The following is a 27,262-nucleotide window of genomic DNA, read 5'->3' as shown; positions in this document are numbered from 1 at the left end:
CGAAGTGCACTGGTCCCCGTATTACCGCTCTCATTAGGGCTTAGAGTCCATCTACACTGGGTAATGCACGGCAACCGGGCCTGTGCTGATCCTGCCAGCCGGGCGGGAGGCAGGCAAAGTCACTTACTGTACGCGACTGAAGCCAGATGGCCGGCAGCCGATGCCGATGCTCGGCCTCAGCCACAGAGACAGAGAAGAAACAAGAGAAGCAGGGATGAGGCAAGAAAGAGGCACAACCCGGGGAGGGAGGAGAGGGCAGGGCCTGCCCTTCATCCCCTCCATACGCCACGTCACATGGCCACAGCATGCTGGATAACGAACAGTGGTAACCTTGAAAGCCCTCCTGTCAGGCCCTCGCTCTGCTTCCCCTTTTCTTCTCGGTTGTCTAACGCATTCTCCTCTGTGCTTCTTTCCATCCCTTCTCTCTGGTCTTTACCTCTCTCTCTCTCTCCCTCCTCTGTTTGTGCTGCCAAATCGGTCCTGTTCATCCATTACCCCCTCGACTAAACATTTGCTTTGGCAGGGTCCCACTGTGGCCCGATTTGTCCTTATTCACTTATTTTCCAAATACGCGACAATGCTCAGCTCGCTTCACGCCACCGGACCCGGCTCATGAAAACACACATGCGACACAAGCTCACATCCTTACATGCACCAACAGCCTTGTAATGTATTAGACAAAGATCAAAGCCTGGCTCTGATGACAAACACAGACCTCAGTGTGTCAGTGTGTGTGAGCGTGTGTGTGTGTGTTTCCTTTAATCAGCCAACGATTCCGAGGAGCTGGTCTCCACTATGGTCGGGAACCACAGCACTAGGCGATCCAGAGCCTTGGGGTCTATGTCTTTAATTTAGTAGCTGCGGTTGGACAAAGTGTAACCTGATAAAACTCTTTTAAATGATAGAGTAGCCATCTGGTTGGCTGACTTCACTGTATCATGGGTCGGGGGAACTGACTGGTATTGATGGAGCTGGTGGGCTGGTGGGCTGGTGGGTTGGCTGAGTCGGGAGATGGTTGGAAAACACGCTAAATCACAAACACACACTCTATCTCTGCAACACGCACACACGCAACAACTGACTTTTCGTTTTGTAACAACTCTATCCATGTGTTTTTCTATTCCCATCCGTCTCTCACACATGCATGTACGTGCACGCCGCACTACGTACTTGTCCGGGTTGTAGACGTTGAGCTCCTCCAGGAACAGGCTATCGTTGAGAAAGCCATCGTTCACCTTGGCCAGGAACTTGAGGATGATGCCTTTCTCCGATCCCAGGAAGACCACCGTGTTGTTCTTGTGGGGACCCGCCTCACCGTCCACGACAATGCGCGTCAGACGATACCTGAAACCAGGGATACCCAAGTTAAGTAATTCAACCAGTTAATCAGTTAGTTAGTCAGTGGAGGAACAAGTTAGAGGAGCAACAAATAGTAAAGTAGAACATCAGCAATGGTTCACTCCAAAGAAATATAGCAGTTGCTAGTTTCTGTTTTTTTCTGTTTGTCTTTATGTGACTCGCATATCTTGAGCACCATTCATCTTCAGCTCCACAGGTATGTATTGCTAAGGGACCGAGGATGTGCAGTATAGAAATTGGTGCAATTTGGACATGTTGTCGATCAAAACAGTCAATGTGCTTTCTGCTTCAAGCTTCACTTGACCTTGAACAAACAGCTGAACAGCTTTGTTCTGTGGACTGGGTCTTTACTGGTAACAACCCACTCACTGTTACCAGCATTACCACAGGCCAAGCAAACAGCTCTTTCCAATCGGGCACTGAACTAGTAATATATCATCAACCCCACAGGTTGCCTACCAGCATTGTGTCAGATGTCTAACAGAGCCCAAGGAGCAGCAGGGGGTGATTACGCTCTCTTATTAATCCTCATTAATTGATTGTTATTTCATTAAACTCAATCAGATTGCCATAGGGCATTTCAGGTGGTTGCTCAAAATAAAACCTGTAAACATCACTGTCTGTTGTAATTGACAGCTGCTGGTCAAACAGCTTGGCTCAGCACCCAAAATAACTTTTTCAATTAAAAGAAAGGAGCAGATTCAAGTTGGAGGAAATTATAAAAATTAGACACCTGCCACTCAAACTGTTTTAGACGAATCAAACAACAGGGATTGTTTTTCAGAAATCTCCTCTGCGGTTACTATCTGTATCTATCTCTCAATTAGTTTCAGGGCCAAGACACTCTTAAAGTTATCAAAGAGCTATCGTCTCATTAATGTGTATTAGGCAAATCCTTGTTTTCATGGTTTAAATTGAAAAATCGGGTATTTGCAAATTAAAGGTGAGATTCTCTTGAAAACCCAAAGCCCTTATTAATGGTTTACTGAATGCTCTTTATTCAAACATGGGTGGTAAAGTAGTTGCAACTCTGAAGGTGAATTTGTTTCGAATGTGTTGAATGTAAATGGAACAAGTTTACACCATGAGCCCATAAAAAAACCCCACACAAGGTCATATCCCCTTATCCCATCTGCCTCCTTTTTTCTCTAAATATCTCCTAAAAAGCTCTTGTGACTTTATCCAATCAGCAGCAGCAGCAGCAGTGTGAAGGTCTAACGTGTTTTTTTGTTCCATTCAAGCAGAACAGCAGCTCCGAGGACTGCGTCAATATGATTTGATCTCGGCGACATAATACAATCTCAAGGACTAAGACGTTCACTGTCTTTGCTATTCAAGGATGATACAAAAATCTCAAGAGGGGGAATCTTCAGAGTGTTGCCCACTTCCATTTCAATCATTGTGTAGAGCCAACTGAGGTCCCTGCCACTGCACAACAACTCTCAGGACTGAAAAGCTTCCTCATATTCACATCTGCAGTAATCCTCTGCTGGGTGGAACAAGGATTCAACACAATTACTTTTTTGGTTTTCCAGCTGATTTCAGCTCAAGAACAGTATTTCACCTGCAGATTCACAGGATTGCGACAGACCTCTTAAAAGGCTTCACTCTCTTCCACTCCACATGTCTCCATGATGCTCTTTGAGCTTACGTAATGCTTTTAACTGCTGCCTGCGACATGCACGCGGGACTCCGCTCACTATGGTGTCATTTCAAATCAAATAAAAGAGTCTGATTGCTGATTATGTAAAGACAGAAACACTGTGTTATTCATATTACGGCCGTATGATATAGCGCACTAATGAATAGAGAGCGGTGTAGGGATAACCTTGATGAAAGCTGCTCGTGTTCTGACTAAGCCTGCACAGTATGTAGGTCAAACCTCAGCAAAGTAGAAGCAAGATGTGATACGACGCAAATAATTTGTCGGAGCTCTCTCTATGTGTCTCATCTTTAAAGAGATGTTTCCACCACTGGGGCTTGTCAGCGGTATGGCATGCTCTGGCGAACTGAAATCATGAGCAACTCAATTCAGAACCAGGTCCATATTAAAAACTGGATTTCTTTGGTTATTTTTTACTTCTCTCAAAACGCTCTGTCAGCTAGTTTTGCCACCGGGATGTGCTTTCATATTCCCCCAGGACGTTGGTTGCAATGTCTGTGTATCGTGTAGCTAAAACCAAGAAAGACCTTTATGATCAAATGATATCAGCCACAGTGCAGTGGCTTTTGGGAAACGGGCTAACCTCCATAAAGTCGGGAGAAAAGCAACCACAGAACAAAACACAAACAAATCACTTTACTTCAGGATCTTCTCTTTGAAATCGCCTCAGAGGATTCACAACCAGCATTCGGCAACAAAGCAGCGATCGTCTTCTTTATCGATGGAGATATGAAATCCCATGAAGACTTCTCATACCACTAACAGGCTTTAGCATATAGAGAGATGCCATTGAGAAATCGAATTATTCACTCTCTCCCTCTCACTCACTATATACTCACTCTGGGAGAATGGTAGAATAGTATTGCGTTCATCAGCGTTTCCTCTACTACAGAGAAAATAGGTCAGCGGCTAGTTTGTGGAGTACCACTGTGTTTTAATGAGCCGCCTGACTCTCAGAGCAGCACTTCACCTAATTATTGTCCTGGGCTGAAGAGCGGCTCACAGAACCTCTGATGCCGACGGCCTGTGGAGTGTGTAATATTTACCGGACCATGGTCTTGAGGAACCAGGGCCTATTAGCGATGGAGGGCACGGCCTCGTCCATCAGCGGGTGCATCTTGATGAAGTTGAGTGTGTCGTCGGGGAACTCGTTGGATACTTTGTACCTCTCCATGGATGAAGTGCCGGCGCAGTTGCCAGGTCTGCAAATGGACAGAACGGGAGGGTGGTGAGGAGGAGGGATGATGGAAGAGTGGAGAAAATAATTGTGAATAGACTGAGGGAAAAGCACAAAAAGAAAAACTGCTACATCGACTGTGGCGGGGTAATGAGCAATTTGTCACAGCTTGAGCCCCAATGGAAGACAGAAAGTTATACTTCCCCAAAATCAATGTGAGCGCAGCTTTAAATTAATGAACTCTCATTCCAACAGGCTCTGGTCAGAGCTAAGGACATTAGATGCCTTATTTTGACTGGACTCGGGTTAAAGCACTGGGACATTCTGTCTGTCTGATCCTTTTACTGGGAGTTGTTGAGCTGCTTGTAAAAGAGAAGCTGCTTTTGATAGCAGATCCCCTTTGCAGGCATCTCACCTCGGAGAGCTTGTAAAAGCCCTTTACTGCGTGGTCCCTGATACCCTTCCACACCACGTAATCCTCACCAGCTCCCAGAAACATTAGCCAGCTGAACTCTGACTGTCTTACGAAGAAATGTAGGGACCAAACCATAAAAACAGCCTCACACACAGACCTATATAATAATGGTTGTATAATGGTGTATTTCCAGTGAAAATCTTCCATCATATGGTTTTTCCTCCTCTGTCAAGAGGTTAGGATTTCACCCACGTCACTCCTGATGGTTAGGAAGCCAAATGCACAAAAACAAGTGAACGGGTTTCCATAGAACTTGATGGAAGTACGCGTTATGGGTCAGGTAATAACCCATTACATTTTTAGTGTGTATCCAGGTGGTTGGTTATTTATTTTTTTAACATATTGAGATATATGTTTATATATTTAAGGCATATTTAAACATTTTGACTGTTTTCCAATATCACATCTAAATGAAAATAGGCACATTAAGAGGCCTGATATCTAGGAGTGTGTGAAATTTGGTAAAGCTAAGTTGAACTAGACGGTTGGGCCCTGGTTGGAGGGATGTGCTCTTCTAAATGCCTTTCTAATTTAACACTGTGACTGAGTCTAAACTAAAGAGTTAGAAGAGTAAAGAGTAAAGTTTAAGGACAAATATTGTATTTCTTAAATAAAAAAAAGAAAATGCAACTATGCAAAGGAAAATGTTTTGCTACCATATTAACTCTGTAATGAAAACACATTGGTCTCACATAACTAGTCAAATTAAGTGGCAGCATTTGCTGAACCATTTATCACCGCAAAAAAAAGAAAAGAATAGGAGACAGTAACCGGCAGAGCTACACAGTTTCTTTGCTGTAGCTACACGGGGACATATGGAGAACAGAACCGAAACAGACATCCCTTCAATGTGAAAATCTGTAAACGCTTCAGTATGCGAGCGTAACACATGGAGGAACAGTCTGCTGCGGGGCTAGACCTAGGTGGCATTGTTACAACTCCCCGTCTGTTTGCCTGCAGATAAAAGGTCTGAAAGCAACCAGGGGATGGAAAGAGAAATCAGACGCATCCATCACAGCACACACAACGCAGAGTGTATCAGCTACTTGCAATGTCTTAACTTGTTGAACACACATGCTAATTGAGGGAGGAGGGTGCACTCAGTCACACAAGGCCCAAAGATGAAGGGTACAGGATCTGTGCTGGTGAGGCGCCGCCTCGTCCGCCATACGGGGACACACACACACACTCACACACACACACTCACATGCAGGCTACCAACAATTATCGTGGCCCAGATCTCTGTAGTAAATCTTTTTTTTTGAGAGGATAAGAGGGCGGCTCTCGGTGCACTAATTAGCCAGCGATAGATGGGAGATTGATCAGGGTGGTGCATTTGTGGAATTAGCCAGCCATCTGTAAAATGATAGCGAGCCATTCTTCGGTGCAGCTGCGTGGGGAGAGGTGGTGAGGTAATGGGTTATTGGGTAAAAACTACTGGTGGGGGGGAGGTGTTATCTTTGGGCACGTGTCTGGGCACACAGTATGTAGGTGTGAAACCATGTGTGTGTGTGTGTGTGTGTGTGTGTGTGTGAGTGTGAGGTTGCTGTGGTTAATTAACTGCTGCTGTACCTTGGCTTGGGAACCTTATCCTCAGGAAAGGGCGTCCAGGTAGAATCGGAGGATTTCTGCTCTTTGAAACGCCCGGTGAACGTGTTGGCCACCTCCTCCATGTCGTAGGCGCACACCGCCGAGCCTGGAATGCTGCCACACAAAAAAACAAAACACATAAGCAATCCCCTCCACTCAACAAATAAAAGAAACATCTTGCCAGGTTTGGACCGACACCAGGAGACAAAAAACTATTTTTACATTCCTGTTTTAGAAGAGTTAAATTTGAATTTTTACCACGTAGACACTGGGTGATATACACTCAATGTCATCTATTTGCAAGATGAGAAAAATATTTGCTTTCAGACTGAACTCAGGCATTTTTCTGAAATTACCGGAATGGGCACAAATGTCCGAGTCAGAAAATTTGTTTTTGTCGATAAGGGCCGACACCAGTGCTGATGTGCTGTAAACAAAAACACCTGACTTCTGCAGAACAGAATTTACACGTCCTGCCTCCTGCTTCTCTGCCCAGGTGCCACTCTTCAGCTGCTGTTTCCTTCACTTACCTGTTCTTGTGAAAGTGTATGACTCAGATAACCTTCTGCTGCAAACTTGGGGAAATGGTTCTTATCCAATTTCCCAGACATTTTCTTCGAGCTTAAGAAGGTGTCACGGTCTCTTTCCTCACTTCCCTCATCCATAAAATAAAGCATTTTCGGCGGCAACATCTTTTTCCCTGTTTATTGTTTGAATTGTTATGAATCTGGTCGCAATCATTCTACTCTCTGTGTTGGGAACAGTTTCAGAGTTGTTGTGTCAGAGTGTTACTGCACATGCTGTAGTACTGTGTGAGTTACAGTGTGTGTGCCTGCCAAGCCTCAAGAGGACACACATTCCCGAACCCTCCCTTCCACGACTGGGTTTCCCCAAAAGCCTCGAGGCACCAAAGTTCAATGTTAGGCAAGAAATATTGGAAACAGATTATCTTATTATTGCTCGTTGCTTTAAGGGGGGAAACACCCATCTTGTGATATCAGTGGAGCCACTGGATTTATTCCGTCTGTGTGGAATCAATGCATAGCTGATTGCTGAGTCACTTTTCCATTTTTCACGCCTTCTAAAATAAAAACTGAGAATTGTTTATTCCCTCTATCAAGAAAGAGTATATTTCTCTCTCGCTCTGGATGCTCTGGCTGTTGCATCATGGGTTAAACTCATCATGTAGACACCGGGGAGACAGCGTACACAAGGGCAGTATTATAAAGAACAAGGTCAGGGAGCTGTTAATTCTTGGCTTAGCTGCAAAACTGTGGTAATTACGATCTGCATTGGATATGCACAGAAAGATAGACAATCATATGTCTGTTTATAGCAGGCGGCCAACAAGGCAGAGACATGGTGATAGCAATGGGAACGCGCCGGTTTGCAGGAGGCGAGCCGGTTGGCCGGGCAGCGACCCACAGGGACAAGTGGACGACACAAACCCAGAGTGCTGCCTGCAGCGGGAATGTGCTCGCTCTAATTTCAACCCCTGACTATGAAATAGAAAACTAATGTCAGGATCCAAACCAGCGCTTATGGAAAAATTACAGAGGATCTGCTTCATTGGGCTTAAATGTCCATTAACCATGCTCAATTGCACTGTCACAAGCAATTGTCTTATCTGCTAAAAAGCAGCCATAAAATGGAAAATTACAATATGTGCGAGCTATCAGCCTGGCTCTATGACTTTGTGGTAATTTTCAATTTAGATAAAAACTCCCACTGCCTATGAATATGAAAGCGGTACAGCGTATGAATTATGAAAAGGAAAATCAAATTAAACACCTGCATGTCAGAAGGGCAGAAAAACAGTTTTGACAGAAGATGTAAATGTTGACCCAGTAGTCTCAGGAATAACACATCACCAAGAGGCACATCAGTGGAAAGCGCTTCTTACGTTAACAAAGGTCACACTGTCATCATGTTGATGAAATAGGGCCATTTTTAAAGGTGTTTCAAACTGAGGAAGATAATCGCTTTAATAAACGGGAAAAGAGCAACAGTGGTTGACACACATGTTCTCATTTGAGACGAGAGGAAAAGAAGATGGCTGCGTAAAATGAACTCAAATCACTTCCATCTGTTGCTGGCATCAAACCTCTTGTGGGAATGTTGCTTTTGATAATCACTTATTCAGGGTGTACCTGTTGTACGGTGTGGAGAAGGTTGCCATCACCACGTCCCGCCCGTTGATGTGGATGACGTCCGTCACGGCCTGCAGGATGTTGAAGTAGAAGTGGGAGTCGCCGGGTATGGAGCAGTTCATCCTGGACTTCATGAAGGAGGTCCACTGCTTCTCCAGGACCCGAGGTGAGCCCCCTCTGTCGTTCTTACAGACCCGGGCCACTCGAGGAAACACCACCTGAGAGAGACACAGGGTTACATTTGAATAGCTCAAGGTTTTACGTCAACAGGCACTTCTGACACATATAATGTCGGCAGTCTCATGCACTAAATATTTACCAGTCTATAGATTTGGTATTAAGTCAAACGGGGGTCGTATGCCTCGGCCGACCAGTGCAACATCAGTCTACATCCATTTCTTCCAGACTACTCTAAGGTCACAGGGATCGTTGACCTTTGTACTCTGAAATCTTATCAGTTAATCTGTGAGTCCAAATGAACGTTAGTACCCAATTTGAAAGGATTACCTCAAGGTATTCTTGAGATCGCACGTTCCCAAGGAAAGACATGGCATTGTTAGGTCAGAGCGACCGTGAACTTTGACCTTTAGCCAACAAAGTCTTATTATTTCACCGCTGAGTCAAACTATAACACATTTTTTAAGATAGTCCTTCAAGGCTTTCTTGAGATATCCTTTGTGCCCTTGGCCACTGGTTGTCTTCAGGACAGAGGAAGAGAAAATGTCACGATGCAGAACCAGAGATTTCTTTTTCTTGGAGAAAAAAGGATGAAACTTGAACACCTGTAGTTCCCTGACAAGTGGAGCTCCTGATATGATCAAAAGCTCCACAACAGCCACTAATAGACCTGGTGAGACTGTTTTCTCAACTGCTGTTTCCGAACCTTGAAGCCGAAAGAAGAACGTTGTTTTTTTGATTCCCTGCAGTTCTCGCGAAAGACCCCGTTTCAAAAAAAAAAATCTCTGGGAGACTCCACTCAGTCTTAATCCAGTGTGTTATCACTTCCTCGAAAATGAAAGACTCAGAGGAGTAAATTGGTGTGTTTGATATGCTGTTGAAGAGTCAGCACCTGGCAGAACAAAATTTAGATCCTCCCGCTTCAAAAAGGAGCCGGTGCTGTAATTACAACTGTGCCGTAAGCTCGTGTAGGCAGTATTGTAATTAGTTGTTGTCACACTATACTTAACAGCAATAAATCTAACCCTGACCTGAAATTGCAACCCAGAGTAAACAGTGTGAATGGGAGCTAACGTGCACTTAAACTAGTGTTCTATACACACGCCCACAGTCAACCACACACACACCCTCAGCCTTGCATACGCCGCAACCCTCCAGCTTCCAAATCTTTCCCTCTCTCACACACACACACACACACACACACACACACACACACACACACACACACACGCTCACACAAATATGGATGCAAAAATCACCCAATCCCAAATAGGAAAAACACACTGGTCTATTCTCTGTGGGATAATAGAGCCCTGAGATTGCTGAGAAAGTATTACACAGAACAGGTGAGACTGTCAAGTCTAATGTGGAATTATGTCAGCTTTACATATTACAGCTCAGTGTGTCGTATCTCCTGCTCGCTGCAGATAGCTCAACACGAGGTTTATCTCCGTGTCACTTGGGCAGAGCGAGACAAAACACACATGAATGGTGCGAATACACACACACACATTTATCACGTAGAAGAATTACAATGAACAATACCACACTTCAGGCATGTCATTTAAATTGTGTCCAGATAACAAGGTAACAACCCCAACATTAAAACTAAAGCAAAGAACAGATAGCTATTGTCAGAGAGGAGCATTTGAGCATATTAATAATAATTCACTATATCTTACATTGCTCTCTGCACCATCATTTCTACCAACACTTGCTTTGCTGTTATTTTATTTGTATATTCCGCCACTGTTTAAGCACCTGTACCGTTTTTAAAAGTAAACATTTAGCACCGGTATCAAATAAAAAAAAAAATGACACCCAACCCCACAATGCATAATTATCATCCACCTTCTTGAGAGATCTGATCTGCATTCATTGCTCTGTGTAACACGCACACACTTTGTCACTCCCGGCAGCAAATTCATTATTTCACTTCCTTGTTACCTCGTCTCATCACCTCTCTTTCTTACTCCCCCCTTTGTGTCTCCTTCCACTTCAATTTCACTGGTGGAAAATGGGTATTGTGAGATTCATTTTCATATCGGATTTTCTTCTACCAATTAAACTTTCGCAAGGCCGGGTGGGAAACTGAAATGAGGAGTTAATAGAAAAAAAAAAAAAAAAAAGGTCTGGTAATATCCCTCTGGTTGAAAAACCTGATGAAATCCACTTTCGTCTTGAACCGCTCCTCTACTACTCAGTCTTGTTTCTCTGGGACACTCGGGAAGTCCTCTCAGGAAACATTGAGACGACCGGTCAAACGGGAGCACTGCCGGACGGATGTGGACGTGCAATTCAAACTTTATATTTGGACTTCAAAATGAGATCTCAAGACACCCACATTTCTTTTTCTTTTTAAATCTATTTTTGGTGCTGCATCCTGTCCAATGTTTACGTGCTACTGAAATACGCTTTGGCCACTTAACAGCTCCTGGAAGTCTCCTTCCACTTATTTGATACACCCATATCCTGTTAGTTTCCTCAGGCGCTTCCCGATTCTCTTGGTAAATAGGAAGTCACCTCCCATTAGAGTTCAAACCAAAGCAGAACAATGGGGCCTCTGCTTACCTTTCCCATCGTGTTGTACTCCATTGCAATTTCCCGATAGAAGAAGTAGATGAAGTCCCCATAATCGACTGCCTGGATAAAGTAAGGCTCTGCAGAACGAGGAAAATATAATAAAACATGAGTCAAAGTGATTCATTCGTGACAAAACAGTTTTGACACCGTATTTCACAGTAAACAGCCACAATATCTGTCATATTATGCAGAAAAGCACCGAGTGTGAGCCTCCAGTGCCGCAATATATCATCCATCATATCAGCAGCACACTTTGCATGCATGGGAAGAGGGATCTCTCTATTGAGTTTTGACAGGCTGGACTTGTGGTTGTTTCTCCCTGGGGCAGAGCAATTTCCTGGCTTCATCAACTGTATCAGGACAGGTTGGCAAAATGACTGCGTCAAACAGAGCGTGGCGCATTAGCATAAGGGCCCCTGCTCTGCAGACACCGAGGTGCGAACACACATATAGCATAAATCAAGAACAACACAAAAAAAACGGTCGAGGAATGCATTTTCTGAATCGGGCTTGTTTTCTCCCTTGTCACTCAACTTGGTGCTCTCTAACTACCGGGTGAGGGAGGGTTGTTTTTGTTTGCGAGCCCCACACTCACCTTTCAGCCACTTGGAGTCGTGTTTGACAGTTCGCAGAGTCGGGCTGTCTCCCAGGCTGCGATAGATGACCGCGTCGATCGCCAGGAAGTCTGTGACGGTGGCCGAGTACAGCTTGCCACCTGGAGGCAGAGGGAGTAATAAGGAGGGAAGAGGGAGATGGAGAGGGAAGAAGAATGATGAGAGTGAAGCTGAGTCAAGAGAGCTCAACACAGAGAGTCACTCAGAGTGTTGTGTGCTCTCTGTGGCTCGATACACAAACGTGTTTTTAGATGGCTCAGACACTGGAAAATGAATGAATCACACAAACTGCAGAGACAGTTTGATGGACAACAAACAGACCCTCCACACTTGAACATGTCATACGTTGGAAATAGCTCCCTCTCCCAAACGCTCCTCGCCGAAGCCCGGCACTCGCACCGCGGCTCTCGGAGCACCACAGAAACCCACAGTCACACACATGCTCGGCGAACACAATCCACCACCGGCATGACCTCAGCGTGCCTCGGCTGTAACCACAGTGGAAACTCAAACTACATAATTGAAAAGACAGCAGTCGGAGGAACCCTCTTGATTACTCAGTGCTTCCAGCCTCTTTCCAAGCGGCTCTGCTACACATTAACTGGTCAAGCTTGAGTTTACTCTCTTCTTCTCATCTCTAAGCGGGCAGGCACAGCTCATCAATACGGCCGTAAATCGGTTCACAGCAAATAGGAACGGGGGACTGGATGTCTTTAGCAGCCTGCGGCTTTGTTGCATGAGAGGAATTGTGCCACGCCAAGAGAAGAGGCTGAGTCATTATGGTCCCGTCTGTTCTCAACTTGTTTCTGATCGGGTGCAGTTGTGAAAGTAAGTGAATGACAGACACAGAGAATGACGGGGAACTGCATTCGAGGGGGGGGGACCGATCATTCTGTGTTTTTTTTCTGTTCCCTCGATGCTATTGATGTGTTTCTAAAGTGGCAGCAAATTCTTGACACAGAGCAAACGTGGCCCCCGGGTCTCCGATGCTCTGGTGTGTGCAACACATATTGGCTCTTTTTTTATTTATTTTTACTTGTTGTCTGAGTACAGCCATTAAAGTAAACCTCAGGGTATTAAGCACATTATCAAATACAACCACAACTAATCCCCGCACTCAATTTAGAAAAGAAAAATAAGGATGATTTTTTTTTGCCACGTTCCAGGATGGAAGTTTGACAAATCACAGATAAGGGATCATCCTTTGAGGGTAACAAGGGGAGCTGGAGCCAATCCCAGCTGATCCGAGAGCTGCCAGTGTATCGCAGGGAAGACGTATAGAGACAAACAGCCCTTCCAATTCACAATCACATTCACACCTCCAGCTAGCCGAATCTGCAGAAACCCCCACCCAGACACAACTTACCAGCGAAGAGGGCAACGTTGGCATGCTTGGCGTCGTATGGACAGCGGGCCATCCCACTGATCTCCTCTCCCAGAGCCTCCAAGGTGTCCAACTGGCATCACAAAAGAGGTGAAAAGGTCAAGAAAATGTGGTGTCAGACAATACACATGAAACGTATATCTTAGAAAGTCCGCTGAGGTCAGAGGAAAGGGTCTAAGAAATGTGCTCATATATCAAAAGAATACAATCTAAAGGCATAAATCAAAAACTGTTGTGTTAAAGTGGAAGGGTTAGTCCTTATAAAATGGTCCCAACAAGTTGTGATACCCGGCCCAAGAGTGTGTGTCCATATATCTCTGATCTGAACTAATATCCCGTTGATGGCACTCTGGTGTCCTGCTGCGAGCCCATCTGGGAGTAACTGGGAGACTGTCATGAAGGGAGATGAGAGAAAACAGACATTTTCCACAGCAACATGTTTCACAGTATGGGTGGATGTGGTTTGCTTTCCCCCTGCCATCTTTTATCCTTCAACTGGACTGGTGTTAAAAAAGACTTTTAACAACCCTCATGACGGATCTTTGACCCATTTACTGGGCTGTGAAGAGGGAATAAATGGGCAGAGGAAAGAAATAACTGGGTGAGCACATGGCCCTGAGCAGCAAAAGTGAGAATTTGTTACTGAAGCACAGTAGTTTTTAAACAGCAGATCATACATTAGTCATTATTTTATACTTTGCAGCCTCACATTTGTCTTGTGATCAGAGCTCCACCTTGGGCGGGAGTTGTTCCCTCATATGGTTTATTTCAGGAAAGATCCTACATTAAAATATTTTTCTTTTACTCACTTAGTGGTCCCCGTTCCATGAGCTATTTTAAGGCCATGTCCACTGTTTATGAAGCGCTATTGGTCTTGTTTAGCGCTTAGTGGGATGATCTCTCTGTAGTGGAATTCATTTTTTTGTGTTTTGTGCCCTGTTTGGTTGTAGTAGGTTTGGCTGAGCATGGCAGAGGATCACATGTGGGCAAAAGGTCACTATCATCCCACCACGGGTAGGCTTGTCTTCCCCAGCACGCCATAGGTTCTGCTCTTACCCTGGCTAACGACCAGGGATACACACAAATGCGAGAGGAAAACAGAACCCATAAAACACTGGCCAGAGGCTGAGGTCAGGGAAGATTACTGAACACACTGTATATCTGCAGAGTTCACAAAACATAGTCATTGTTCTTCTTCATCGCTGAATCTACCTCCTGCGCTCTCTCTCCTTCCTCACTTTCCTCCTTCTCTCTCGACAAAGACGAGCGCAGCTTGCCAAGGCTGCAAACTGCTCACGCCGCCCTTTCTGGTCTCTAAACAGGTCATTTTGTTTTCTATTCCTGTCTCGACGGAAACGGTTATCATCTGCCCACTAAAAAGGTCACACACACATTCCGCCGCAGCGCTGGAAAATCCTGCCAGAGAAATTGTTGAGGCTGATTTGGCAGAGAAAATTACAAGTGACCTTTTACAACAAACACAGAACCAGCAGCGGCAACGGAGCATTGCTCGATTTCTCCTTCCCTTTTTTCATAAATTACAGGAGGATCATATGCAGAGAAAATGTATATTGTTATCAGACAGGGGAGAGTGTAATTACGGATTAGCCGAGTTAATCGTACGGGACGTGAGTCGTTGAAGGTCAGGTGTGTCCACTGAATCACAGCGTCTGGTCGACCGGAGGAGTGTGGCGTTAGAGCCTGAACCGTCAGGGGGCTCCGGTGTCGGCTCGCTAACACAAACACTCCCTCCTCCGCTGACAGATCACTAACACACCCTCACATATCTCCCACCCCACAGCAGCGACCTCCACCCCGCTCCATCCTGCCCACTAGCTTTCACCGAGGCAGTGGCCTCTGTCGACGCGGGCCCTCTGTCGACTGGCTGTCACTGATCTATTCCTGCCGTTTGAGGAGAGGAAGACACTCCCTGGCCGACCGCAGATCAACGCACAGCTCCGCTCTCCACCACAAGCTGGCATAAGCGGAGAAACAACAGCTCCGTGCTGAAATATATATTTAATTTCATATTTTAAATTGTTGATATTCTATTTTACACTATTTTTTTCAAATTTTGTTTTTGTTTTTTTAATTCTTGAGCATTGTTAGAAGAGAGCCTGTGACTCAAGCATTTCATTGCCAGCGACTGCTTAATTGTCATCTCTGTGCATTTGATAACAAAACTCTTGAATCAGGAATCTTGAAACGTTGGCTGCCGTTAGCCCTGTCGGAAGCAATATTTCATATTTTGTGGAAAGAAGCAGCAGTGGCAAGTTCCGTTCAGCTGCCACGCGGCACCACAACATTTCTGAAACATTACCATAAAGGATTTTGATGTCTTAACAGCCCAGATGGATTTGTTTACCTTGTTTACCAAGCAAAAAAAACTTTATTATGCTGTCACCTCCGCTGGCTGCAGAGAAGAAAGAGGTGCTTCCGCTTTATGGAAACACGAGTCAAAGAAACACGGAGAGAGAACAGTAGGGCGGTCACACTTTGTCAGCACTGTTCAGTCAGGATCTTCTGTAGCTCGGCAGACGATTGTACAGTAACCTTGGCTTCGGGGGGGCAGTGTATCTCGATGAATTAATTACTACAACTTGCTCATCTGTGTTTTCCATAGGCTATATGCTAATTAATTAGACAAACAACAACGTAGAACCAAAAACATGCCCATCAGGAGTGTTATAATTGGTTCAGCATCAGCTTCAGCACCAGGGGTGAGGGACACGTTCTCAGTCTGTGTCTCTGTTGTCTTTGGGAGGACCCTTTTATGGGCTTTATTCACACTGCTGAGGGATTTACGAGATCTAACTGAGGGACACGCTGAGGGCAAACTGACCCAATTGTCCGCTTATTAGCACTTCCTTCAAATATTATAACAAAGCGATTCCAAAATGATTTCATTTAGGATTTTGAGAATCTGTCTGGGGGGGTGGGGGGGGGGGGGGCAACTAACAGATCGTGAATGTCACAAAGGGGAAAAAGAAAGAAAAGCATCAATCTTCCTTGGGTCAATCCTGGTATGTAGAGCTGGATATTTCACGGTGTGCAGCTGAGTTGAGTCAAGTTTCTTTCTATGCAGTCCATGTTTTCCACCTGCACAACCAGTTCCATCAATAAAGCTCAAGTGCACAAGTTCACACCTGGGCCAGAAAACGGTTGTGTAAACCAAACAAGGACAGATCTCTGTGGGAGATTAATAGTCATGGCCCACTTCTCTGCAGCCTGTTTCTGAGCCCTGGGCGGATGAACTCTTTGCCTGACCACCTTTCACACCGGAGCAGGGAACTGGAGTGTCTGCAGCTGCTGAGGGAAATGGAGGACGGAGCAAGTCCCTCGTTTGTCTGAGCCGTCAGCCTCTCAAATGACCTCTCAATCTTATGGAGTGAACAAACATAGTGTCCCCCTTTTATAATAAACATTAAGTCTCTAAAACCCCTTCTGAAAAAATAAAGAAACGCATGTTGATGTATCTTCAATCCAATAAACCAAAGTCTTGACACAGATAAAAAAGTCCTTACACACTTTTGTCCCTCTGTATCAAGGGCGCATCACCTGGGACCCAGTGCCTGCAAGACGTCCCACTGACCCCCCCCCCCCCCCCCCCCCCACACACACACACACACACTTCGCCCAGCAACAGGCGATGAAACCGACTCCAGTCGTAGATCAGCCTGGCTGGATGGGGTGTTTATTATTACGGCACAGCGAGGGATTGACAAAGGGAGAAAGCAACAGAGGGAAAGATGGCCGAGCGGTGGGAGCAATGCTGGGGGAGAGGAATTAGGGCTGGCAGGAGAGGAGGAGAGGGGGAGGAGTTCCAGGACGGCGGGAGGAGGAGGTGAAGAGAGGAGAAGAGTTGGGTGATGTGCTGAGCTGAGGGCGAGGACTGTGACATGGCTGCCAAGGAGTCTCTCTGTGTTTTTGCACTACGTGTGCATGTGTGTGTAAATGAGTGTGTGTGTGTGTGTGTGTGTGTGTGTGTGTGTGTGTGTGTGTGTGTGCATGCGTGTGTGTGTAACCAAGTGTCGACACAACCAACAAAAGGTGAAGGAAGGATAACGAGAAGCTAATGAAGAGAGAAGGTGTTAGAACAGAAATCAATGTGGGGTGATGCTGGCTTGGTCGGGTGCCCTCCCTGCCCCCTGTTTGCCCACCCCCCCTTCCCTCTGTCTCCCTCCACCTCTGAACCCCCCCCCCAACCCCCTCCCAGTCGCCCTCGCAGCGTTGTTGATTAATGTGGGATGAGGCTGGCCCCGAAACAGAAGCTCTTTTCAGTGCTGTCACACTGGGGAGATGGAGAGCAAACTGTGGCCAAGGTGGATTTAACCACACACACACACACACACACACACACACACACACACACAAGATACACTTTTCACCAAGCCGAGTGGACGAGCCCAGCGCGCCATCAAAGCTCTGGTATCGGCCCAGAGAGGTTTTCTGCCAGAACTGCAATGTGTGTGTGTGTGATGATTTTGTAAAATGTGTGTTGTAAGTCAATGTGTTTGCACAGTTGTCAGTGTTTGTGCGGATGCAAATACCCATTTGTATCCTACACAGGCTCTTAAATATGCATTTGCATGTTTGTGTGTAAGTTCAATTTTGTACAACATTTTAAATGATCTCATTATCCCAAGTCTTTTGGTCAGACTCTAAATCACATCATAGTTTATTAATGGCCATTGATTCAAGTATTTCCACAATCGAAAGGTAATTTTATTTAACTTAAATAATTACAGCGAGTCGGTGAAATTAGTTCCTAAGGGAAGGAGGAGACACAAACATAATAAACTGACTCAATAAAATGTGGGAGCTCTAGTTGGAGACAAACAATTAAAAAAAAGGAACAATATTAATGAACAGTTGAATGAAGTAATTTCATTTTATAATGTATTAACGGGCAGAAAGGACATTACTATCTTTCCTCCTTTGTTTTAAGGATAGGCTACAATTGTCTTGATACATTTGAGGGAGCCCAGACCACACCCTACATAACGCAATCATCCCAACCCCCCCCGGGGACCCGAGGGTTCCTAGGGCAAACGAATGTAGATTAAATTGTTCATTTTTTATTCAGTGCAATTTGTCTGCTTAATATACACGTGGTAATTGAATTTAACACACTAGTCTACACAATGTAGCACTCTTTAATTGATTGTATTGTTGAGTCACATGCTATAGATGTAATGTATGTATGTTTGGACAAAAAAGCACTAAACTGAAAAATAAAAAGAAGAACTACTTTATGTTTAGTATGACTTATTTCTATGTTCGAACAGGGAAGCCTGCCGGTGTGTAAATGTGGCCACATAACCAAGCCTTTCCCTCACCTGCCCTTAACTCTATACCAGACAATATCAGTGCGACGGCGGCTAAAACACGAACCTTGAAACCATAACCAGAGTGGCTATAAAAGCTATCCACGCCTGATAAATGCGGAGACATAAATCCCACTTTCCTCCGCAGGACGAGTCGGTGAATTGAAAGACGTCCACTCTGTGTGCGTAGCATGCTAAACCACAGAGGCAACGGAGCGGAGATGTCTTGTTTTTCTGGTAAACAGATCTAGTGAACCAAAGCAGGAGAGTTTTCCCCACAGGCCCCCTAGATAACATCTCCGTGTGCTGTGACCATCACATCACATCCCGGCAAAGCAAACAATAACATCCTTCAGGACAGAACCTTGGCTGAGTCTGTTTATGCTCCTCCTGTCTGTCTGTCTGTCTGTCTGTCTGTCTGTCTGTCTGTCTGTCTGTCTGTCTGTCTGTCTGTCTGTCTGTCTGTCTGTCTGTCTGTCTGTCTGTCTGTCTGTCTGTCTGTCTGTCTGTCTGTCTGTCTGTCTGTCTGTCTTTGCCTATGCAATGTCGTTCATATCTAATTTGATTCCCAAGAAGATGCATATTCTATTTCTCTTCTTAAACTAATCCTCCTGATATAAAACTGGAATGACATTGATATTTTGTGCAGTTTTGTTGTATCTACTAACTTTCAATGTGCCATTTGTTGTCTCCCACTGCACAACAACTTATACATGTGACCTATGACTTCAGTGACATCCGCCTTTACCACTATGTGTGACGTGGTATGACGTATTGTTGTTCTTTTGCACAATGCAGGTCAGTTCAGGACTATGACCACTTTTCTCTTTCGAGTCTGACACCTGCAACATTCTGGCCTCATTTAAACAAATAATGTGACCTGCTAAACCCCCAAAATCTGAGCAATTGAGCACGAAGCCTCCAGTGTGATCATATCCTTACCCTCGAATCGTTGGGCCATTCAAGCTACCAGGCATAAAACCCGTCCTGTGAATGAGCAACGATTCAGTCTTTGTAACCGCAGTTCTCACTTTTCACAGAATGAAGTATGAAAATAAAAAACATCTACATCGCAAGGGAAGGGAAAAACATGACAATTTGAGCAGCAGTTAGAAAACAGCCAGTCTGCTTTTTCTCTCTACTTGTATGCTTTGAAATGAGTTTGGTTAATGCCTGCATGTTGCTGCTTTCTTTATTTGTCCATCTGCTTCCCTGTTTATCTTCTCGTGGCATCCCCACTTCTCCAACAAGTCAATCTCGATGTCGACCTGTTTCCTTTCTTGACCCCGGGTCGTAAAAATGCATCTTCACGACGTGGTTTTGCTTTTCCTGCAGGAATCTTGAAGCTATTCCAGACTTGCCTGCATGTGCACCGCCAGGCAGGCATCCACTTACAGGAGAAGGATGAATCGGATTTCAGTGGTGCACCTTCTCGTGCATTTCAGTGGGTGTGAGTGAATGAGGTTGTACGTACGGAGGGAAGCAGATAGGTTTGGCAGCTCCTAAATCGAGCGTGTCAAAGTACACCTGGTGATAAAGACATAGGGGGATCGCTTGCTGAGTTGTGAAAGTCATCCATCTATGTCCGTCATTCCAGAGCTCACCTCCCTACACCCCCGCATGGTTGAGGTTGAAATAAAACCCGTGTGTGGGAGTGTGTGTCAGAGAGAAACAGCAGGAGTGGAAACAGCCCAATGTTAGTTAGTATGGCGTTTATGTGCACAGTGTGTTTGGTGCATGTCTGTCACTGAGGTAAAAAATAGCACCAGGGAGTTAATGTGTGTGCATGTGCGTGTTTGTGTATGTAAGTACCTTGTACGTTCGGCAGGAGGGGTTGAAAGCATTTGTTCCACAAACAAACAAAGTGTCATCATTTTGCTGCAAGAGAACTTTGATGAAATTGTGACACTCGTCCTTCAGGGAGCACAAGCCGGGAGAGGAAGACAAGAGAAAAAGAAGAAAAGAGGTGTCATGGTGACATTTGTGTCTTTTGGCTCGAGACGTATTTACACAGAAAGCCACATGCGGATCCTTCTTTTCTTTCTTTTGAGGTACAAGTGAAACAAGGGAGCAGCATAACGAACATCGATCACAAAATGAATCATGTCCTCTCGGTACTTCAAGAGGAATTTACAGCAGATTCAATTTCTTTCTGGAACAGCAACAAAATCAATAAGCATTTTAAACAGTTTTGCTAGAATTGTGCAATAAATCCATAGAAAATACAATTATACTGCCAGTGAGAGTGAAACACAGAGACTGTGTTATTGCACCTGCAGAGTCGCCTCTCTGTGATAATGTGTCGTGCATATGCGTGTGAAAGAGGCAGAGAAAGTGTGTGAAATTCATCTGCAGTGTGTAAAGTGTGACATCCTAAAGAAGTGTTTGGTGAAGAGTGGGGTGACATTTGTTCTATAAATGAAGTTAAGGTGTAAGTACCAAAGATGATGTGCGTCTGGGTATGTATGTGCATGATTGTGTGCATTTTCTCCTACCTTGTGTTTTCCTTTCATTCTGCAAGTGTCCACGTCTGCCTGTCTGGACTTCCATGTCATTTTCTGGAAACGAGTCAAAGATAGAATGAGATCAGGGGGTCAGAAGGCAAACAAGATAAACATTGACGGAGGAGACAAAAAACAGAAGGCACCCAAGAGCTCAATAACCGATCGATGCTGTGATCAATAATCATCATCTGAGATTCCCTGTCATTGATTCTCCTAATGAGGCACCTGCTCTGAGGTGAACTTTACTAAAAGGGCTGATCAGAGATCAGTTTACCTCCTTGAACTTTAAAATCTCTGGCGGAGAGGAGGAAATACAATACTGTCCACGGATCAGAGCCGAGTATGTCCAAGGGCAGATCCCGCCTCTGAGCCCATTGCTGTGGATTGATAGGTTGACTGGCCATCACACACACACCCACACACACACACACTCTACCTTGGCCTGTGTGGTGGGCTACCAAGACCTGTCAATCAACTACGCTCACCAATGTATACACCCCTCTTACGCTGTCACACACACTCATCAGTCAATACTAAGTTATATCTGGTTTCTGCAGCCACTCACACACACACACACACACACACACACACACACACTCACACACACACACACACACACACACACACACACACACACACACACACTCCTCTGTGTCCCTGCCCTGTGTGGCCAGAGGGTCAGTGCTGAGCCTCCGGTTCAGACCGCTGTGCACCCGCCACTGTTGTACAACATGTTTGGAGCTCAGCCGCTGATTAAAGACCCTCAGTCATCAATCAATCGGCGAGTCTCCCACCAGGCTTTCATCTGCAGCAGGCTCTCATTAAGACCCACTCGTCGGGCGATGACATTGAAGTGGATGAGGTGGAGGGCTGGCGGGTTGCTGTACACACGAGGTCGGCCTTGTTTGAATTCTGTTTGCATGGATTTTGTAAGTGATGCAGGCGAGGAGTGGTTGGGATGAAATGGAGAGTGGGATACTACAGCTGAGGGCCTGTGCAAATATGAAGCTTTTTGAATAATCAGAAAATATACAATGAGATCTTCCTCCCTCCATTCCTCCTCCTCCTCCTCTACCTACTAGACTTCCCCTCCTGTCCTCGCAGCTTCTGCAACCAGCCAATCGGATCCTCGGCCATCCCACTGATGAGCGTGAATGACGCAGGCGTTTCGCGAGCTGATTGATTGGATAATCTTCTTAAAGGGGTCACCATGGCGAGCACGCCGAGCTCACACCGTTGAGCGGGTGAGTAAGACTACCGGCTGGCACACGTCAGCGCACACAAACGCACACGCACACACACACGCACACACAGCCACGTGCTCACGCAACCGCACAGTTGCACTCGGAGCCAGGTTATTAGGGTTACGTTGTCAATCACGGCACGCCCAGGACAACGTGTCCTCGAGAGGGACAGACGGCTCACTCACCTTACTGAAAAAGATCTCGTCACCGTTGGCAGTGTCAGTCTCCACCGTGTATATGTGATCCCTGCATTTGATGGAAGGGGTGGTGGGGTGTGGGGGGGGGAGAGAGAGAGAGAGAGAGAGAGAGAGAGAGATGAGACGATAAGAGGTCAGACGGCAGCAGACAGTCAAAAATTCAACAAACAATAAACCCATTTCTCCTCTTCCCTCAGTTTTGCCCCTGCAGGCAGCAAACAACGTCGGAAAATGGAGCTTTGTGTAAACTTTGTTCAAACTTCAAGAAATGACAATAAACAAAAGGAGGCCAGAGCTATTTGCTCTGTCAGACAGAAACAGTCAACAAAGGTTTAGAGAGCTGTGGCGCAGGCCCGGGGACAAAAGCCTCTTTGTCCCAGAGAAAGGTCTGGGTGGGGGGGGGGGGGGGGGTTGAGGGAGGAGGGGCAGGTTGAGACGGGAGGTGCCAAGTCACTCAGAGCTGTTCAGGTCAATTAAGCCTAGTGTTTGAGGCACAGGAAATCTATACTAACACTCATTATAGCTCAGACAAGAAGACTTATGTGTGCTGGCCTGGAAATATACAGGCTTCTCTTTTATTACAAAGTCCAGCCATATAGGACTCAGCAGGGCATATGGAAGACATAAAACCCACAAGGGTTAACTACATCTCAGACAGACGCACCGGCTGGTTGAACAGGCATGTCGCTACACCTACTTACCGCGGAGAATTAGGGTGCAGACGCGGGGGGGGGGGGAGGGTGCACCGAGGAGGGGTGGAAGGTGTGGAAGTGGTGCGAGCGGAAGAAAGACGGATGTAAAGAGGGAGAACCAAAGGTGACCATGCCAAACGCTGCGGCCGCTTTAATTTGTCGGAGATTAGCCGCTGAAGGTGTTTTTAATCAAAGTGTGTAACAGTGGCATCGTCAGACTCGAGGCTTAATTACGTTCCAGATCCCCAACCTGCGCTCAGCCAGCACGGCCCGCCTCACTCTCTCATTAACTAAATCTAATAAAGTCTTTGGAGGAACAGACATGTTGAAATGAATCCACTTATATCACTTTCCTGGGGGCCACCGCCGTCTCCTTGAGGATAAAAGCCGGTCGGCTGCGCGTTATCAGCCGCGATGCTCAAATTGAATAATTAATCCCTGAGAGCAGTTGAAATTAAGAAAACAGTGCTTTTATTGGTGGGAGAGGAAAACGGTTTAGGTGATGAGACATGACCAAAACTTGTGACAGGCATGTTTTTCTGAATTGTCTTCTATGACTGCCTCTGAACTCATTCTCTCTGCAGACTGCAAGCCGCTCCTCTTTCTTCTTCTATTGTTTAAAACCGCTTCAACTTCTTGCAAATGGTCCACGAGTCCAAACTATCCAGAAAGAATAAAAACTGTTTTTCCCTTCTGCAAAAGAACTGGCCAATGATTCAGTTTGATCCAGACCATGACCATCTCTTTTGGTTGGACTAAATTTATGTCCGTTGGTTCTGACTGGGATCCAAGGCCCAGTTCACACTTGTTATTTCGGTTCAGTCCAAACTAAGTAGTGTGTGAAAGCGCCCTTAGCTCCCCTCATCAGGGAGGAGGTGGTTCTCGGTTTCTGTAGAGCCAATGAGCCGTCATGTGATTTACAGATCACCATAAATAGATATATATACACAAAATAGAAACCCTATTGACAAACAAAATTGTCTTTTAGATGATGATATATAAGCAGATATGAAGATAAATGGCCACAAATACATAACACACAAATACAATCCTTCATCTATGATTAAATATAGATTTTTCCTTTTTAAATAACTTTAATAAAAGTATTTTTTAGTCACTCAGCTTGCTCAAAGCCCTTGTCGGTCTTTGTGGATGACATCAGCTATTCAAAGCCAAACTGTGGTTGACCTTAACGGCTCCCCGAACTAACTCTCTGAATGTTGAAACGAAAAATGAATAAAAGGCTGTTCTTTGAAATCAACTTGGAATCAAAACATTTTCATTTAATATTAAGCCATGAAAAGGAGAGGAAGTCTGCTTTAGGTCACTGGGAGGCTTCCTTTGGCCTTTCCAAATTCAAGTTCACTTGCATTAGCAAATGCCAGATGCTGCCTGTCACCGTGCAGTCTACCACGGCTTCAAATCAAGTATTTCATGCCAAAACCGCAAACTCCACTGTAAAATGTTTCTTATTATGACTCTCCAGTCGCACTAGCATTGCTCTACTCTCGCTAATTGATCTGGATTGAATTTCCAGGGCTCCTGAATGGCCCGTCTGTCCTTCAGGGTTCTGTTCACCTTGCCTCCAGGGGAACAGGACAGACTCAGGTCGCGTGGCTGACGCGTAAACTGGATTATAACTGTAATTTGTCAAAGATACAAGAATTCATTCCATGAGATAAAGCACGGACATAGAAGAAAAGAAAAACTGATGGATGATATCAGTGATGGATGATACCACTGACATGTTCCCCTATGTCATCCAAAGTTCAGCAATTTGTTCGTTTAACTTAATTTCATATCTTTTATATTAAACCTCAAACTTTATATTAAAAAGACAAAACCCAAACCAAAAGCCATTAAATCAGAGGATTACTTGGTGGATTTAGAGTAATCCCGCGGGTGATTTTACTGCCGGCGATTTTAAAACAGCTCACGAGTAATGTGTAATTGACTGGCCCATTATTTCCGCTGGTAACCTTCCCGGCCACACGCTCCCTGTCCCGGGGCCGACAGCGTCCTCCCGGGGGCCGCGGAGCTCCAGCCGCGGGGTTCTCGGCTCCAGCAGAGATTAGAGAGAGCCAAAGCTACGAGGCGTCCCTCAAACATCCTGACTGGAGATGGCGGGGGTGCGGGGGGGGGGGGGAGACAATGGAGCGGCTGTGTCTGTGTCAACACCAGCTCTCCAAACACACACACACATGTGCAAAGGCACCACACCAACACCGCCCCTCCTCCTTCACCCCAACATGCTCAAACAAACACACACATGCACCCTTTCCCCTCTCCAGCGCTGCACCTGAACCCACATGACAGCATCACTTCCCCCTGGTGCGTGACTCACATCGGGCTTCAGGGTGAACAACAGGCGGAACGAGGCCGGCTCTTCGAGGACGACAACTGGGGGTATTGTGTGTTTGCGGATCATTAACTTCCAATCGAATATAGTTAGTGTTATTGTGGCCCTTTTTTTTTCCCAAACAGTTTTTTAAAATTGATTTCCTGTGGCTCAGAGCCTCGGCAGCCGCTCTCCACAAAGACTGTGGGACCTTCTGCCGTCTCACATCTGGAATCCTCTTGAACTGTTCTAATCACAACTCAGAACACATCTGTTTAGATCAGTCTTCCCTGCGTAACATCTTATCCATCCCTCGCATTAGAGTTTTGCCTTTGGTTTTTGCTTTAAGTCACTCTTGTGTTCAGATGTGACACACTGTGGAGGTGTCTACGCCTCTTACGCTGATTTTATTTACTTTTAACGATCCTCTTTATTTTGAAAGACGTTTGCGTCTCCTCTTCTGATTTCAACTTTTGGTTTTACTTTGAGTATTCATGTATTTGTGATGTATCGTAAGGTTTCCTTTGGTGTTCAGAAAGGCCCTGTACATTTTTTTTTATTAATATTATTAGTCTGCAGGCACACAGTGAGTTCTGTGTATTTAAATGAAAAGAGAGTTGAAACAAAACTTGAAATGCTTGATCCCTCACAGTACTGGAAACTAAAACTATGGCTGATACCAGGAATTCTTTTCTAAGTTAATTAATCTGCCCGTATTCTTTCTTCTTCAATAATTTAGTTCATATTTTCTTGGTACATATGCAAACATCAGTTAATTATTTATCTTTTCTCCATCATGGGTTTCACTCCCTTTCTATTTTTCAATATCCCATTGTTCTCAGGTCACTGGTGCATGTTTGCCTAACGTCTTATTCAGTGTGTTTAGCCGCTTTCATGCAGACATCTTGATATATCGCTGCTTTGGCTATTAAGATTCCTTCAAAGACCATGTGCACGTTGCCCCTGCTGTGCGTGTGATGTCAGATCGTATACTGGCTTTGTGGAATCCGAGGTTGTGACATGTAACACAAAAGCATCTGTGTCCTGTCCCCCCATGGCTCTCCCTTTTACACTGACGGTTTGACTCTATATGAATATCATTGCAGAACAACACATCCCCAATGTTCATATTTTTTCAGACAGACTGGTGAGGCGGTGGAATAAAGGTGTAACATCCAATGATTGAACAGCCCGAGTGAAAGTTGGAGTTTTGTCTCAAGTCTCTCATCTTTCACCTTCCTTCAGATATCTCTCTCTCTCTCTCTCTCTCTCTCTCTCTGGTGGACACACCTCAGGGTTTCTAACCTTCTGATGTGGTCAGTTCAAATCCGTCTCAAAGACTCACTGTTACAGTCCAGCTCTCTCTCTGAGCTCTGATCTATGATCCAAGCACCACGCCAAGACGCCCGTGTCATATTACACAAAACATAGGGGTCTATAGGGGCTGCGGTGTTGATGAAATGCAAAACACTATGAGACTCTGCCGAAGACAAAAAAAAAAACTGAAGCCGTTGACGGGTGCAGAACATTTGCCGTCAATGTGAATCACTTGGCGTCGGCGTCTTATTTCCCGAAATTCCGTGACAAAGAAATGTGTGAGTAGGATGGAAGGTATGCAAATATCCTGTTAGACACAAAAAAATGGAGGACGGGTACAGACAGTGAGAATGGAGCTGGAGGATCGAGGCTAGACAGTGGACCAACTGAGCGCGAGTGTGAGATGGAGTGCAACAGAGTGACATAGAGGGGTCTCCGGCGGACATGTACCCATGCATGGCCACGGGAACA

General features: G+C 45.3%; 1 protein-coding gene across 2 annotated transcripts in view; it reads right to left on the bottom strand.

The window, feature by feature from the left end:
* sema6a (sema domain, transmembrane domain (TM), and cytoplasmic domain, (semaphorin) 6A) overlaps nt 1-27,262 on the bottom strand; it is a 104,979-nt gene that overhangs the window by 25,579 nt on the left and 52,138 nt on the right. For both annotated transcript variants that reach the window (XM_062381656.1, XM_062381657.1), the window contains exons 4-13: nt 22,433-22,493; nt 20,995-21,057; nt 20,312-20,413; nt 13,155-13,245; nt 11,770-11,889; nt 11,163-11,251; nt 8,415-8,632; nt 6,247-6,378; nt 4,069-4,224; nt 1,171-1,344 (exon numbers count right to left, since the gene is read on the bottom strand). In XM_062381656.1, coding sequence (XP_062237640.1) covers nt 1,171-1,344; nt 4,069-4,224; nt 6,247-6,378; nt 8,415-8,632; nt 11,163-11,251; nt 11,770-11,889; nt 13,155-13,245; nt 20,312-20,413; nt 20,995-21,057; nt 22,433-22,493 — 1,206 coding nt within the window. The remainder of the gene's footprint in view (nt 1-1,170; nt 1,345-4,068; nt 4,225-6,246; nt 6,379-8,414; nt 8,633-11,162; nt 11,252-11,769; nt 11,890-13,154; nt 13,246-20,311; nt 20,414-20,994; nt 21,058-22,432; nt 22,494-27,262) is intronic.

This window comes from Platichthys flesus, chromosome 3 (genome assembly GCF_949316205.1).
Source record: "Platichthys flesus chromosome 3, fPlaFle2.1, whole genome shotgun sequence".
Lineage (NCBI taxonomy): Eukaryota > Metazoa > Chordata > Actinopteri > Pleuronectiformes > Pleuronectidae > Platichthys > Platichthys flesus.
The sequence above is the reverse complement of the archived record's forward strand: the minus strand, read 5'-3'. Positions and strand labels throughout refer to the sequence as shown.